This window comes from Bos indicus, chromosome 20 (assembly GCF_029378745.1).
Source record: "Bos indicus isolate NIAB-ARS_2022 breed Sahiwal x Tharparkar chromosome 20, NIAB-ARS_B.indTharparkar_mat_pri_1.0, whole genome shotgun sequence".
Taxonomy (NCBI): domain Eukaryota; kingdom Metazoa; phylum Chordata; class Mammalia; order Artiodactyla; family Bovidae; genus Bos; species Bos indicus.
Genome location: NC_091779.1, coordinates 16,745,972 through 16,759,163, shown reverse-complemented (window position 1 = coordinate 16,759,163; position 13,192 = coordinate 16,745,972). Strand labels below are relative to the sequence as shown.

The window sequence follows — 13,192 nt, the reverse complement described above, 5'->3', positions numbered from 1 at the left end:
CAACCCAAGGAGGTAATAATATTTTTATGTCTATCTCACACCTGAGAAAGTTGCGACTTGGAGAGATTTGGTGACTTGGTCACGTTTCCAAAGCTAGTAAGTGATGGAATTGATATGCACACCCCAGTAACCTCACTTCATCTCAGTGACCACGTTCTGCTGCCTCCTGTACATCCTGAAATAGGCACTTCTCCACTGTATACTGGAGACACTTGGTTTGACAAGCTTGATTTTTAAAGGGAGAGAGTACTTAACAGGCCATTTTGTAATGTTATTATAAGTCCTATGTTAGAACTATGTCCAGTATGCTGTGGGAAGTGAAAAGATACTGTTAAATTTTTTCCCTAGTGTTTTTTTTTCCTTCTGATAAGATACACATAGCATAAAATTTACCATCTTACCTATTTTCAAGTATGCAGGTCAGTGGTATTTAACATAATAATGTACAATCTTCACCACCATCCATCTCCATAACTCTTTCAGACTTATAAAACTTGAACCTCTGTACTCATAAAACAATAACTTCTCGTTACCCTCTCCCTGTAGCCCCTGGAAACACCATGCTACTTTTTATGTCTATGATTTTTGACTACTCTAAATACCTTATACAAGTGGAATCTTAAAATATTTGTCTTTTCGTGACTAACATATCACTTTAAGCCTAATATTCTGAAAGTTCATGGTGTGTGCATGCTTAGTCATGTCTGACTCTTTGCCACCCCATGGACTGTAGCCCTCCAGGCTCCTCTGTCTGTGGGATTCTCCAGCCAAGAATATTGGAATGGGTTGCCATTTCCTTCTCCAGAGATCTGAATGTTCATAGTATTGTAGAGTATGTCAGAATTCCTTTCCTTTTTAAGGCTGAGTAATATTCCATGGTGTGTGTGTGTGTGTGTGTATAATGTTATTATAAGATAATGGCTATACTTCCCTGTGTTATACAGTATGTGCTGTTGTTTATCTCTGACACATTTTGAGTTGAATTTTGTATATGGTATGAGGTAAGGATCCAGCTTCATTATTTTGCATATGGTTATTCACTTTTTACAGTGCCATTTATTGAAAAGATTGTCCTTTCCTCATTGAATGATCTTGGCACTCTTGTCAAAAATCGTTCAATCATTTATGCAAGGGTTTATTTCTGGGCTGTCTATTCTATTCCATCGATCTATATGACTACTTTTGTCAAAAATATTTTGACTTTTGTCAAAAATATCACATAATTTTGATTACTAAACCTTTGTAATGCATGTTGAAATTCAAAAGTGTGAGTCCTGTGGCTTTTTTCATCTTTTCAGAGATGATTTTGTCTATCCAGGATCCTTTGAGATTCTTAATGAACTTTAGGATGGCCTTTTCTGTTTCTACAAAGAAAAGATATCATTGAGATTTTGATAGAGATTGCATTGAAACTGTAGATTGCTTTGAGGAGCCGTTGTTTAGTCGCTCAGTCATGTCCGACTATTCGTGACCCCATGGACTGCAGCACGCCAGGCTTCCCTGTCCTTCACTGTCCCTGGAGTTTGATCAAACTCGTGTCCTTTGAGTCAGTGATGCTATCCAACCATTTTGTCCTCTGATGCCCCCTTCTCCTCCTACCTTCAATCTTTCCCAGCATCAGGGTCTTTTCCAATGAGTTGGCTCTTTGCATCAGGTGGCCAGTGTATTTGAGCTTCAACTTCAGCATCAGTCCTTTCAGTGAATATTCAGGACTGATTTCCTTTAGGATTGCTGGTTGGATCTCCTTGCAGTCCAAGGGACTCTCAAGAGTCTTCTCCACCACCACAGTTCAAAAGCATCAATTCTTCGGCGCTCAGCTTTCTTTATGATCCAACTCTCACATCCATACATGACTATTGGGAAAACCATAGCTTCGACTAGACGGACCATTGTTGACAAAGTAATGTCTCTGCTTTTTAATATGCTGTCTAGGTTTGTTGTAGCTTTTTTCTAAGGAGCAAGCATCGTTTTATTTCATGGCTGCAGTCACCATCCACAGTGATTTTGGAGCCCAAGAAAATAAAGTCTGTCACTGTTTCCATTGTTTCCCCATCTATTTGCCATGAAGTGATGGGACGGGATGCCATGATCTTCGTTTTTTGAGTGTCGAGTTTTAAGCCAGCTTTTTCACTCTCCTCTTTCACCTTCATCAAGAGGCTCTTTAATTCTTCTTTGCTTTCTGCCATAAGTGTGGTGTCTTCTGCATATTGGAAGTTATTGATATTTCTCCTGGCAATCTTGATTCCAGCTTGAGCTTCATGCAGCCCAACATTTCTCGTGATGTACTCTGCATATAAGTTAAATAAGCAGGGTGACAATATACAGCCTCAATGCACTCCTTTCCAATCTTGAACCAGTCCATTGTTCCATGTCTGGCCTACCTGTTGCTTCTTAACTTGCATATGGGTTTCTCAGGAGGCATGTAAGATGGTCTGGTATTCCCATCTTTTTCAGAATTTTCCACAGTTTGTTGTGATCTACACAGTCAAAGGCTGTAGCTTAGTCAATGAAGCAGATGTTTTTTCTGGAATTCTCTTGCTTTTTCTATGATCCAGTAGATGTATTGACATTTCTTAATATTGTCTTGGAATCCATGAATGTGGGATATGTTTTTATTTATTAATTTCTTAATAGGAAATGTTTAGTATTTTTTGTTATATGTCTTTCACCTCCTTGGTTAATTCCTAAGCATTTTATTCTTTTTGATGGTAATATAAATGGAATTGTTTTCATACTATCTTTGTTAGATTGGTCACTGTTTATGTATAGAAATGCAACTGACTTTTGTTTGTTGACTTCATATTTTTTAATTTTATTTTATTTTTAAACTTTACAATATGTATTAGTTTTGCCAAATATCAAAATGAATCTGCCACAGGTATACCTGTGTTCCCCATCCTGAACCCTCCTCCCTCCTCCCTCCCCATACCTTCCCTCTGGGTCGTCCCAGTGCACCAGCCCCAAGCATCCAGTATCGTGCATCGAACCTGGACTGGCGACTCGTTTCATACATGATATTATACATGTTTCAATGCCATTCTCCCAAATCTCCCCACCCTCTCCCTCTCCCACAGAGTTCCATAAGACTGATCTATACATCAGTGTCTCTCTTGCTGTCTCGTACACAGGGTTATTGTTACCATCTTTCTAAATTCCATATATATGCGTTAGTATACTGTATTGGTGTTTTTCTTTCTGGCTTACTTCACTCTGTATAATAGGTTCCAGTTTCATCCATCTCATTAGAACTGATTCAAATGTATTCTTTTTAATGGCTGAGTAATATTCCATTGTGTATATGTACCACAGCTTTCTTATCCATTCATCTGCTGATGGATATCTAGGTTGCTTCCATGTCCTGGCTATTATAAACAGTGCTGCAATGAACATTGGGGTACACGTGTGTTGACTTCATACTTTGCTACTTTGCTGAATTTATATATTCTCAGTTTTTTTGGTGGTATCTTTGGGACTTTGTGTATATAAGAACATATCATACACAAAACATAATAATTTTGCTTCTTCCTTTGCAGTTTTGATGCTTTTTATTTCTTTTGCTTGTCTATTTGTTCTGGCTAGAACATCCAATACTGTGTTGAATAGAAGTGGTAAAATTTGGCATCCTTGCCTTGTTCTTGGCAAAATAGAAATAATGACCTGTGGCAGGTGCTGGTGCTGCTTCAGCTTGTTGACAGTATGAAGGATTGGAGAGAGATGTTATAGGGTCAGACTTACTTCTGTCACTGTAGTAAGAGCACTGGCTTTTCATGGGACACTTATTTTTTTTCACTTTTCAATGTGAAGAAAAAATGTTTTTCACAAAGAATTGGCCAAAAATTGTCAAGCCATCATGTTTTGAGTCTAGAGACTATGTGAATGAAAGAGAATGTAATATTACTGTCGTTCAAATGGCTACTGTTGATTGTGAGCCGTTTTAAAGGACATCAGAATTAAATAGGACTAGGACTGATGCTCAGAGAAGGCAATGGCACCCTACTCCAGTACTCTTGCTTGGAAAATCCCACAGATGGAGGAGCCTGGTAGGCTGCAGTCCATGGGGTCGTGAAGAGTCGGACACGACTGAGTGACTTCCCTTTCACTTTTCACTTTCATGCATTGAAGAAGGAAATGGCAACCCACTCCAGTGTTCTTGCCTGGAGAATCCCAGGGCTGCCGTCTCTGGGGTCGCACAGAGTCAGACACGACTGAAGTGACTTAGCAGCAGCAGCAGCAGGATTGATGGTAAAGCTGAAACTCCAGTACTTTGGCCACCTCATGAAAAGAGTTGACTCATTGGAAAAGATTCTGATGCTGGGAGGGATTGGGGCAGGAGGAGAAGGCGACGACAGAGGATGAGATGGCTGGATGGCATCACCAACTCGATGGACATGAGTTTCGGTGAACTCTGTGAGTAGGTGATGGACAGGGAGGCCAGGCATGCTGCAATTCATGGGGTCGCAAAGAGTCGGACACGACTGAGCGACTGAACTGAACTGAACTGAGGAAAATGAGTTCCAGTAAATCCAGATAGCTTTGAACAAGCAAAGATGTTGCAGAAGGGTTTGTCTCGTCTAAACATTTGAAAACAGTTGTCAGATAGTAGAGAAAACCAAGTTAATTAGGAGTGATTTTATATTTTTAGGTAAGAAGTTGGGTTCATTGTAGTGCACCTGCTTAGTCCATCTCTAAGCATTTGCTAATCAAAGTCTTTCAGAGTTGTTTTCTGTCTTGAATGAAGAATACTTTTTAGACTAAAACCTAATTCAGTTTAGAGCCTAGAGTATTGAAGAATGGTGCTTTTGGTGTAGGGAAATTTGCTAGAAAATGATGGTATTTGTAGGCCCCTTTTCTCTTTAGACTTCCTTTTTCTTCCAAGGGATAGCATCTTTCTTCTTGTAAACACTTGTGGAATTCAGGATTGGGGGAAGGGCTTTGGGGATTATGGTTTTTTTTACCACTCAGCATCTTGATTTTCATTTAGATCATGTAATTTTAATTTGTTTCTCACCTTGTCTTCCCCCTGTTCTTGATGCCTGAGTTGGGACTTCTCAGAATTTATTTTTGCAGATACTGAATCTTTGTACTCCCATAGGAGTGGGGGTGGTGATCTGGAAGTTTCTAATTGTTCCTTATACAGATTCTCAGCTAGTTTTCCTGTATTTGAGCTCTATGCCTCTGTCTTCTTTGTGGCTTGATAATTGCAAGATTCTGAGAAACAAGTCTGTTTGCATTAGACTGTTTTTCCCCTGGCAAGCAGTTTGTTTCCAGGCTTTTTTGTTCTGCTAAGTCACTTACTAAGCACTCTTTCATACACTTGGCCATCTTCTGAGAAGTTGTTGCCTTCTTTACCAGTTGTAGTTTCTTCTCTTTTATAGACCATGTGGGGTTATTTGTTTGCTTTTTATATTTATTTACTCTCATTTTAGTGGAATTTCAGAGGGAGTGAGCAAATGTTCAGTGCTAAACTAAAATTGTTTTCACAGTGTCAGTATGCTTCTAGGGTAAATAACTTTTTTCCAAAGATTCAGTAAGTTATTTGTAGCTGAGTAATTGGAATAATATCTGTTTATCTTTCTACAAAACTGAGACTGAACTATACCTTGAGTATTTCGTTGTTTTCTAGAAATGTTATCATCTTACTCTTTCTGGCAATACCCTTTAATTTAGACTTTGTAAATTTGGGGGGAGGAGTGAAATATTTTGATAACATACTTCAATTCTATAAATTTTTCATCTTAAGGAGATGACTTTCTTCAAGACCTGCCACTTAGATTATTTTCCCCTTAATCTGTTTTAAGTGTTTGACTTGAAATAACACATATCTTTCTGATTCTGCAGAGATTGAAGATACTTTTTTATTTCCACAAGATGAATGATTTTTCATGAAATCTTATGTAAAAATGACATTTTATTGCTTGAATAGCAGCTGCTATGAAGGTTAGATTAAGAAGACAACATTTAAAAAAGATCACTATTTGCATAAACATTTTATTCTGTTCCTACAGGGAATATAATTATATAAAACTACTTAATTCTTACAGAAAGCATAAGTCATATTCTTTAAAGTTATAAAAGCGATAGAACCAGTCAGAAATAATTTTTTTCTTTCTACAATGGGTATTTATTTAATTGTGGTATCTTTAGCATGACCTGCCAGGGTAGATTCTGGCATATGTTATCAAAGTAGAGAAATCTCATCATCTTTTTATTATGCTGCTTAAGAAATACTTTAATTTTAGAAATTAATAGTTCTCTGCAATACTGCAGAATTTGTTTGCCTCATGATTCACTATAAGTAGTCATCAACATTTGTTACAGTTGTCTTATTTCTGTTTTTATTATGTGCTATTGTTATAATAGAGCAAATAAGTGTAAGTTATAAATAGTATTAGACCATAGAGATGTCTGTCTCTGCTGATTACATCTTCATTTCAACCACATGTTACTCTAGTTTTACTTGTATATATTAGATTTTAGTAACTTGATACTTTCTTTTGTATGGTTATGCTTTGTTTTTAAAATCTTGCTTACTTGATATTAATTGCAGTAAATCTGTAAAGCATCTGAGCCATTCGTTTCCAAATTAAGTGAACATTGAAGACACATGGTATAAATCAGCAGTTACTAGACTGTATTGCTTCATGGTGCCCTTAATGTGTTAGTAACATTTTCACAATGCCTCTAGAGTAAATATCTAACTGTTCTTTTGATTACGTAATCCAAACAACTTAATTTGTATTCATGTCCTTATAACTTTGTATCTATTGAAAATTATACACAAATACTCTCTATTTCCTTCTTAAATAGCCGCAGTTACTGATTAGTGGAATGTGAATGGCCATTGGGCACTACCAAGATTCTTAAACCTTAGTTTCAGGTTGGACACCTCCACTTTCATCTCCTGTTCTACCTTGACTTTTTGGTAGTACTACGCAAAGATAGGAAGTCATTGAAAGGAATGTAATGTTAAAACTGGGAACTATATTTGAACTAGTAGTTCTTGCAGTAATCGACAGATGTCACTGTGTTTCTCTGAATAATTTTAAATAACTTTGAGTTCACTGTGGCATCTTAGGACACAGCACACCGTTTGGGGAGCTCAAGTATAAATGATTGTCTTGAACTAGTAAGTGTTCACTTGACTGTTTATTATCTTTTAAACTGTTGGAAAAAAAGTATTGAAGCATTTCTTGGAAAAATGTAGAAGCACAAAAGTAGGAAAGTATGGGAACTCAAGGTTGATCTTATGTTACCAAAATCTGTGAAGTACAGATTTTGGTATTAAATGCACTTTTTAAAAGGTGTGAGAAGTGTACAAATGTTTATAAGCAAACCTGAGACCCGCTTCCAATCTACACAGTGAGTATACTTGGTCGTGTTTCATTATATAGATTCTACCTATGCATTAGTTAGGGTTCTTCAGCAAAACAGAGCCAGTTCTGTGTGTATGTAGAGAGATGGAGAGAATATACACACATACAGTTGCGCACACATGAGAAGCGGACATGGATATTAAAGGAATTGGCTCATATGGTTGATTGCAAGGATTAGCAATTTCTAATTTTGTGGGGCAGGCTGAAAATAAAAACTTGGGCAGGATTTCTGTGTTACATTCTTGAGACAGGGTTTCTTCTATTTATAGGAAACCTTAGTTTTTTCTCAAGGCTTTCATCTGATTGAATGACACTGTACTCACATTATCTAGGGTAATCTACTTAATGTCAGCTCATTGCAAATGTAATCATATCTGCAAAATACTTTCATGGCAGCATCTAGACTAGCATTTGACCAAACAAGTGGACCCTTAGCCTAGATAAGTTGAACAAGTCTATTTGGCACTCAATTAATTGGCTCTCAAGATTAATTAGATTCCATTTCTGATTTTGCTCATTTTTTTCCCCCAGCTCACAGGTTGCCCCACATTCTTGTATTCCAATTCTGTGGTTTGTTGGAATTGTACTTTAACCTTTTTTATGAGGCTTTTGCCTTTAACAGTACTTATAAGTAAAGAGCATTTCAAATATTTTGAGATGCCTCCTGGTCTTTTTTTCAGATGGACCAGCTTTTGGGAAATATGATTGAAATGTGGGTTGATCGCATGGACAATATTACCCAGCCTGAAAGAAGAAAACTTTCAGCCTTGGCTTTGCTTTCTCTTCTGCCATCTGATAATAGGTGAGGAAATGTTTACTTAAAATTTGTTTTGTTAAAGCATCAAAGAAGTATTAGCACTGTTTTGGCTATTGGTATTGCTGTGTATTGCTGGGCAGTGCTGTTTTATGCATATGTATGCTAATTTTTTTAGTTGATAACCAACCAGGTGTTGATCTGGATCTAAAAAGGTGGGAATGGTGGGCATTACAGTTTAATTTGTTGGTGTTCATTTTACCAATTTATTTCATTTTTGTCTGAATTCCCATTTTAAAAAATAACCAAATTTTATTAGATCTAATTTTAGGTCCTTGTTTTATATAAATATATTAAATAAATAATATTTCAATGTCAGTAACACTTCATAAAGTGTATTATCCTCCTAGTAATTCAGTAGTTTGTTACATAATTGTTAATTTTGGATTATCTCTAAAGAAGCTTACAAGTTATTTTTTTCTCCTTATATAGATGAAGTCATTATATTATGTTTTCCAAACTTTATTAAAATCCTCATTTCCATAAAGCAAATACAAAATGCTTTGATTTGGGACATTTAAAGAAGAGTAATTTTTTTTTTTTTCTTTTTTGCCTTTATCCCTGTCTTTGTTTGGCATTATATTTCTTTTTGGGGTATTTTTAATTTTAGAAGTATAAAAGCAGGCCTTAAGACTTCATGTTGTAGGAGAAGAATAATATACTAGATTTTTTTGTCTTAGAGAATTTTTATAGTACCTGTATCCTAGTGATAAATTAGTGAAATAAGTGCAGTTAGCTTTAGAAAATCTTTTTAAAAATTTATTATTATTTCTGGTATAGTAGTTTGAATTAAGAACACAGATGATTATTTAGTCCTCACATCATAATAATATCATATGCTATTGTATGTTATTATAAAAATAGATAATAATCTTTGAGCCCTTTTACTGTTACCCGAAAACTGGGTTTACCTCTTGGTGAGTGTCCAGCCAAAAGATACAACCAAGTCAAAGACTGGGAGAATGAAGGATTTAGTACTTGAAACAAGTAAGGCGAGTACCAGGGATCTTTCCCAGTGCAGTGTCTCCATGAACAGCAACTTTTGGGAAGCTTTAAGCTCTCGGTACATGCATAATTATGAAGGGGCATGGGTAGTCCACAGAGTCCAAGCTTTGGTTGATTGAAGTCACGAGGGTCGGTAAAGATGAACATCATCATTTCTTAGTTTCCAGTTGATCAGGAGGTTTAATGCCTGGGAAGTTTAAATTCTGCAAAACTGCTCGGGAAAGTGCTTCATACTATTCTTTACTGTTGAAACAGACCTGTGAGTTTTTACAGCTGATTTGTTATGTTTGCTACTTCTCTTGCTTGATAGCAGTTTGTTCTTTTGTTCCCTTAAAATCATTATTATTAAATCCTTCTCAGTGTTATGCATTGTAGCCAGGCTTAGATTACAAAATGGCATAGGCCAAAAATGGCTTCTCTTATATCAAGAAAGCCATGCCTCATTCTGTTTCTCTAGGGACCCCCTACCTTACATGCTTGTTATATTACCATTTGCCTTATATTTCGCTAAGTACTTTACATTTATGTCTCATTTAATCTTTAAACAGTCCTGAGTTAAAGACATAATTGTCTTGTTTTTATAGAGCAAAGAAATAACTTAAAAATGTTAAATAACTTGCTTAGGGTCTGGTAAGTGGCATGTCAAAGGGAAGATTCTGACCTTGGGCGGTTGATGCCAGAGCTTGCTCTTTTAACTCCCAGGTGGATGTACACAAGGGCAATGTTATTTCCTCTCTGAGAAACTGAGTGGCGTCTTACTTATTTTTGGAAGCCACATTGAAGCTACCAACATTTTAACTTACTGGTCTTGCCCTTCTTTTTAGTAGAAAAACAGTGACTAGAGATTTAACAGGCCTTTAAAGTGGAGATGTTAAAGAACCTGTTCTTTGGCAGTAATCAACACTTGGTAAACGTTTGCTCAGTAAATTAATGAATGGAAAAAAAACTAAGGTTGATAGAGTATGTTAGAGTGTTCTCTAACATAAAGTACTGAGATTAAGAGAAAACTTGAAATGACACAGGTTAAAAGATGAGAAAGTTACCTACTTGTATCTAAAGCATATTTGTTTTACTATTTTTGATATTACAGTTGACTTCAGTTTTTAATTTTTAAAAAAAAATTTCAATAATATTTTTGATATGTAAGTTGTGAGTATAGTTGACTTCTCTAAAGAAAATAAAAAAGGCTTCTGTTAAGGTTAAAGAAAAGTTAGACTGGGGCCTATGTCAATTTACATAAATTACGGGGCAGGATTTTTTTAAGGCTTGAATTTCTCTTAAACATTAATTTTTTTAATTTAAAAATATGATATCGGGCTTCCTGATGGCTCAGTGGTAAAGAACCTGCCTGCTAATGCAGGGGACACAGGTTCAGTCCCTGGGTCTGGAGGATCCCCTGGAGAAGGAAATGGCAACCCACTCCAGTATTCTTGCCTGGAAATCCCATGGATAGAGGAGCCTGGCAGGCTATAGTCCATGGGGTTGCAAAGAGTCAGACACTACTTAGTGACAGAACACAGCACAGTAATCTATAATGGAAAAGAATCTGAAAAACAATATATAATCACTTTGTTATACACCAGAAGCTAATACAACATTGTAAATTAACTATACTTCAATAGAAAAAATAAACTTTAAAAATATAAAAAAGTAATTAAAAATTGTGAGGAAATATCTTTCTGAATAGGAAAATCAGATCTTATTTTTGTTTTTAAAATGAAGTATTGAAAAGTCTATTGAGTGGTTGTGAATTCACATCATTTTAAGGGTACCTAGAAAGTCTTAAAATAATGTGGTAATAGAATTCTAAAGAATAAAGACTTAACTTTATAGTCCTTGATGGATTAGTGACTAAAGAAGCAGTGATAAATACAGGAAATGTGTCCATTTGAAAACCAAACAAAACAACTTAATTGCTCTAAAAATTTGCCACATTATCATTGGCCCATGACATAGCTTTGGAAAATTTAGGTTCAAGTGCTGTAGTGGAAGGGAATGTTGACAGACTGTCAGCAGTTTTATCATTTCCCGTTATAACCTTTCTTCTGTTGGGTTGGCCAAAAACTTCCTTTGAGTTTTTCTGCATGGAAAAATTTTTTGGCCAACCCAATACTTAAAACTACATAGTTGATGGAGTTTGAGGAAAATTTTCCCCATTTCATGTCCCCAGTGATATTTTCTTGTTAGTCTCGCATATAATAGTAATTTCTTCTCCTGTGTTTCTTTTAGGCTTTGCAGTGTAACATTTCCTTTGCCTGAAATAAGCAGATCTAGAGAATAATGTGTTGATGATGATATTTTGAATCAGGATACATTGGGAAATGTTATTTTCTTCTTTATTATAACGGATTTCCACATGCAAGAAATAACACTATTCTAAAGCAGGGTTTCTCAACCACAGTACTTTTGACTGTTTGGACCCAGATGATTATTTGATACTGGGGCTGTACTGTGCATTTCAGGCTATTTAGCAGCATCTGTGGCCTCTACCCACTAGATGATGGTAGAATCACTGATCTGAAGAATGCTCTTTGGGAAGCTATTTAAGCTGTCTTTTACCATGATCCACTACCTCTGATTCAGATATTTGGCAAAGACTTTAGGCTTAGGACCACACTCAAATTCTAGCACCACTGGTCACTAATGACCATAGCCAAATAACTTCCTGAGCCTAAGTTACCTGGTTTTGAAATGAGGATACTAATAGTATCTTCCTGATGAGAGTATTATAAAGATTAAATGAGTTTACGTATTAAGGTCACACAGTCTAGATAAATGAAGTTAGCTGTTTTTGTTTTATCCCTTTCCTCCTCTCTCTCAACCGTTCATCCATTTCCTGCAGTATAAGTTCTAAAAGATTAAGTCTTTTTGTGTACCTGTAATCTTAAATTCAGGGCATTTTCAGTATATTGACTATTTATAAAACTGTTAATTCATTAAAAATATGTTAACCACGTATGTCATACGTATATCACCTTCAGCTTAATGACCTTTTGTATTCTGTAGTATTCTTTCTGCGTTGTTACTAACTTAAAAATATACAATTTTGTCTTTGCCTTTGCCTTTTAGTATATCTTTTAGGCATTTTTAGTGTATCTTCTTGGTTGCCTTCTGAATATAGTACAGTCTTTGTTTTGGTAGTTGTGTGATACAACTATCTTGTGTCCTTTTTGTTTTTTATAACTGGAGTGATTCCAAGTTTGAATTTTTCCATTTCTTAAAGTCTATATTATTTATGCACAAAGGCAGTAATATTTTCTTCCGCTAACTTTTATATGAAAATAACGTTATTTACATACAGCTCTTCTGAAGTTCTTGTCCAAAGACATAGATTAAATAAAAGATTTTTTCATAGAGGAAAATGAGAGTAATCAACCTTTCCTTTGGCTCTATTCTCTGAAATAGCAATTCATTCTCTAACTTTGGAGACATACTTTTATAATGTAGTTCTAAGAATTTCAGATGTATATAAGTGTTCTCTGAGATCAAATGTTTTAAGAATTTATTTATTTTTTTTTTAAGATTTAAGAAACTTACCCATGAGGAATGTTTTTCTTAAGCTAGTTGAATAATTCAAAAAAAGATTGACAAAGCAGCAGGGTTTTTAGGTATGATGGCTTGCTTTCCAGGAGAAATTGCCTTATAATAAAGTCCTCTGGGTATCAGATTTACTAGACATGCTTGGATTGGTCATTTAGTATCTCTCCATAGTTCTCTTTTATCTCAAGAATAGTATAAATAAAATATCAGTATTTGGAAATTTATTATTCTGTACAAATTTTTTTAAAATTTTATTTTATTTTTAAACTTTACAATATTGTATTAGTTTTGCCAAATATTGAAATGAATCTGCCACAGGTATACCTGTGTTCCCCATCCTGAACCTTCCTCCCTCCTCCCTCCCCATACCCTCCCTCTGGGTCGTCCCAGTGCACCAGCCCCAGGCATCCAGTATCGTGCATCGAACCTGGACTGGCGACTTGTTTCATACATGATATTA

General features: G+C 35.7%; 1 protein-coding gene across 1 annotated transcript in view; it reads left to right on the top strand.

Moving 5' to 3' along the window:
• Positions 1 to 13,192, top strand: part of IPO11 (importin 11) — a 203,414-nt gene that overhangs the window by 131,745 nt on the left and 58,477 nt on the right. The window contains exon 27 of the mRNA XM_019982950.2: positions 8,054 to 8,175. Within this exon, the coding sequence (XP_019838509.1) occupies positions 8,054 to 8,175 (122 nt within the window). The remainder of the gene's footprint in view (positions 1 to 8,053; positions 8,176 to 13,192) is intronic.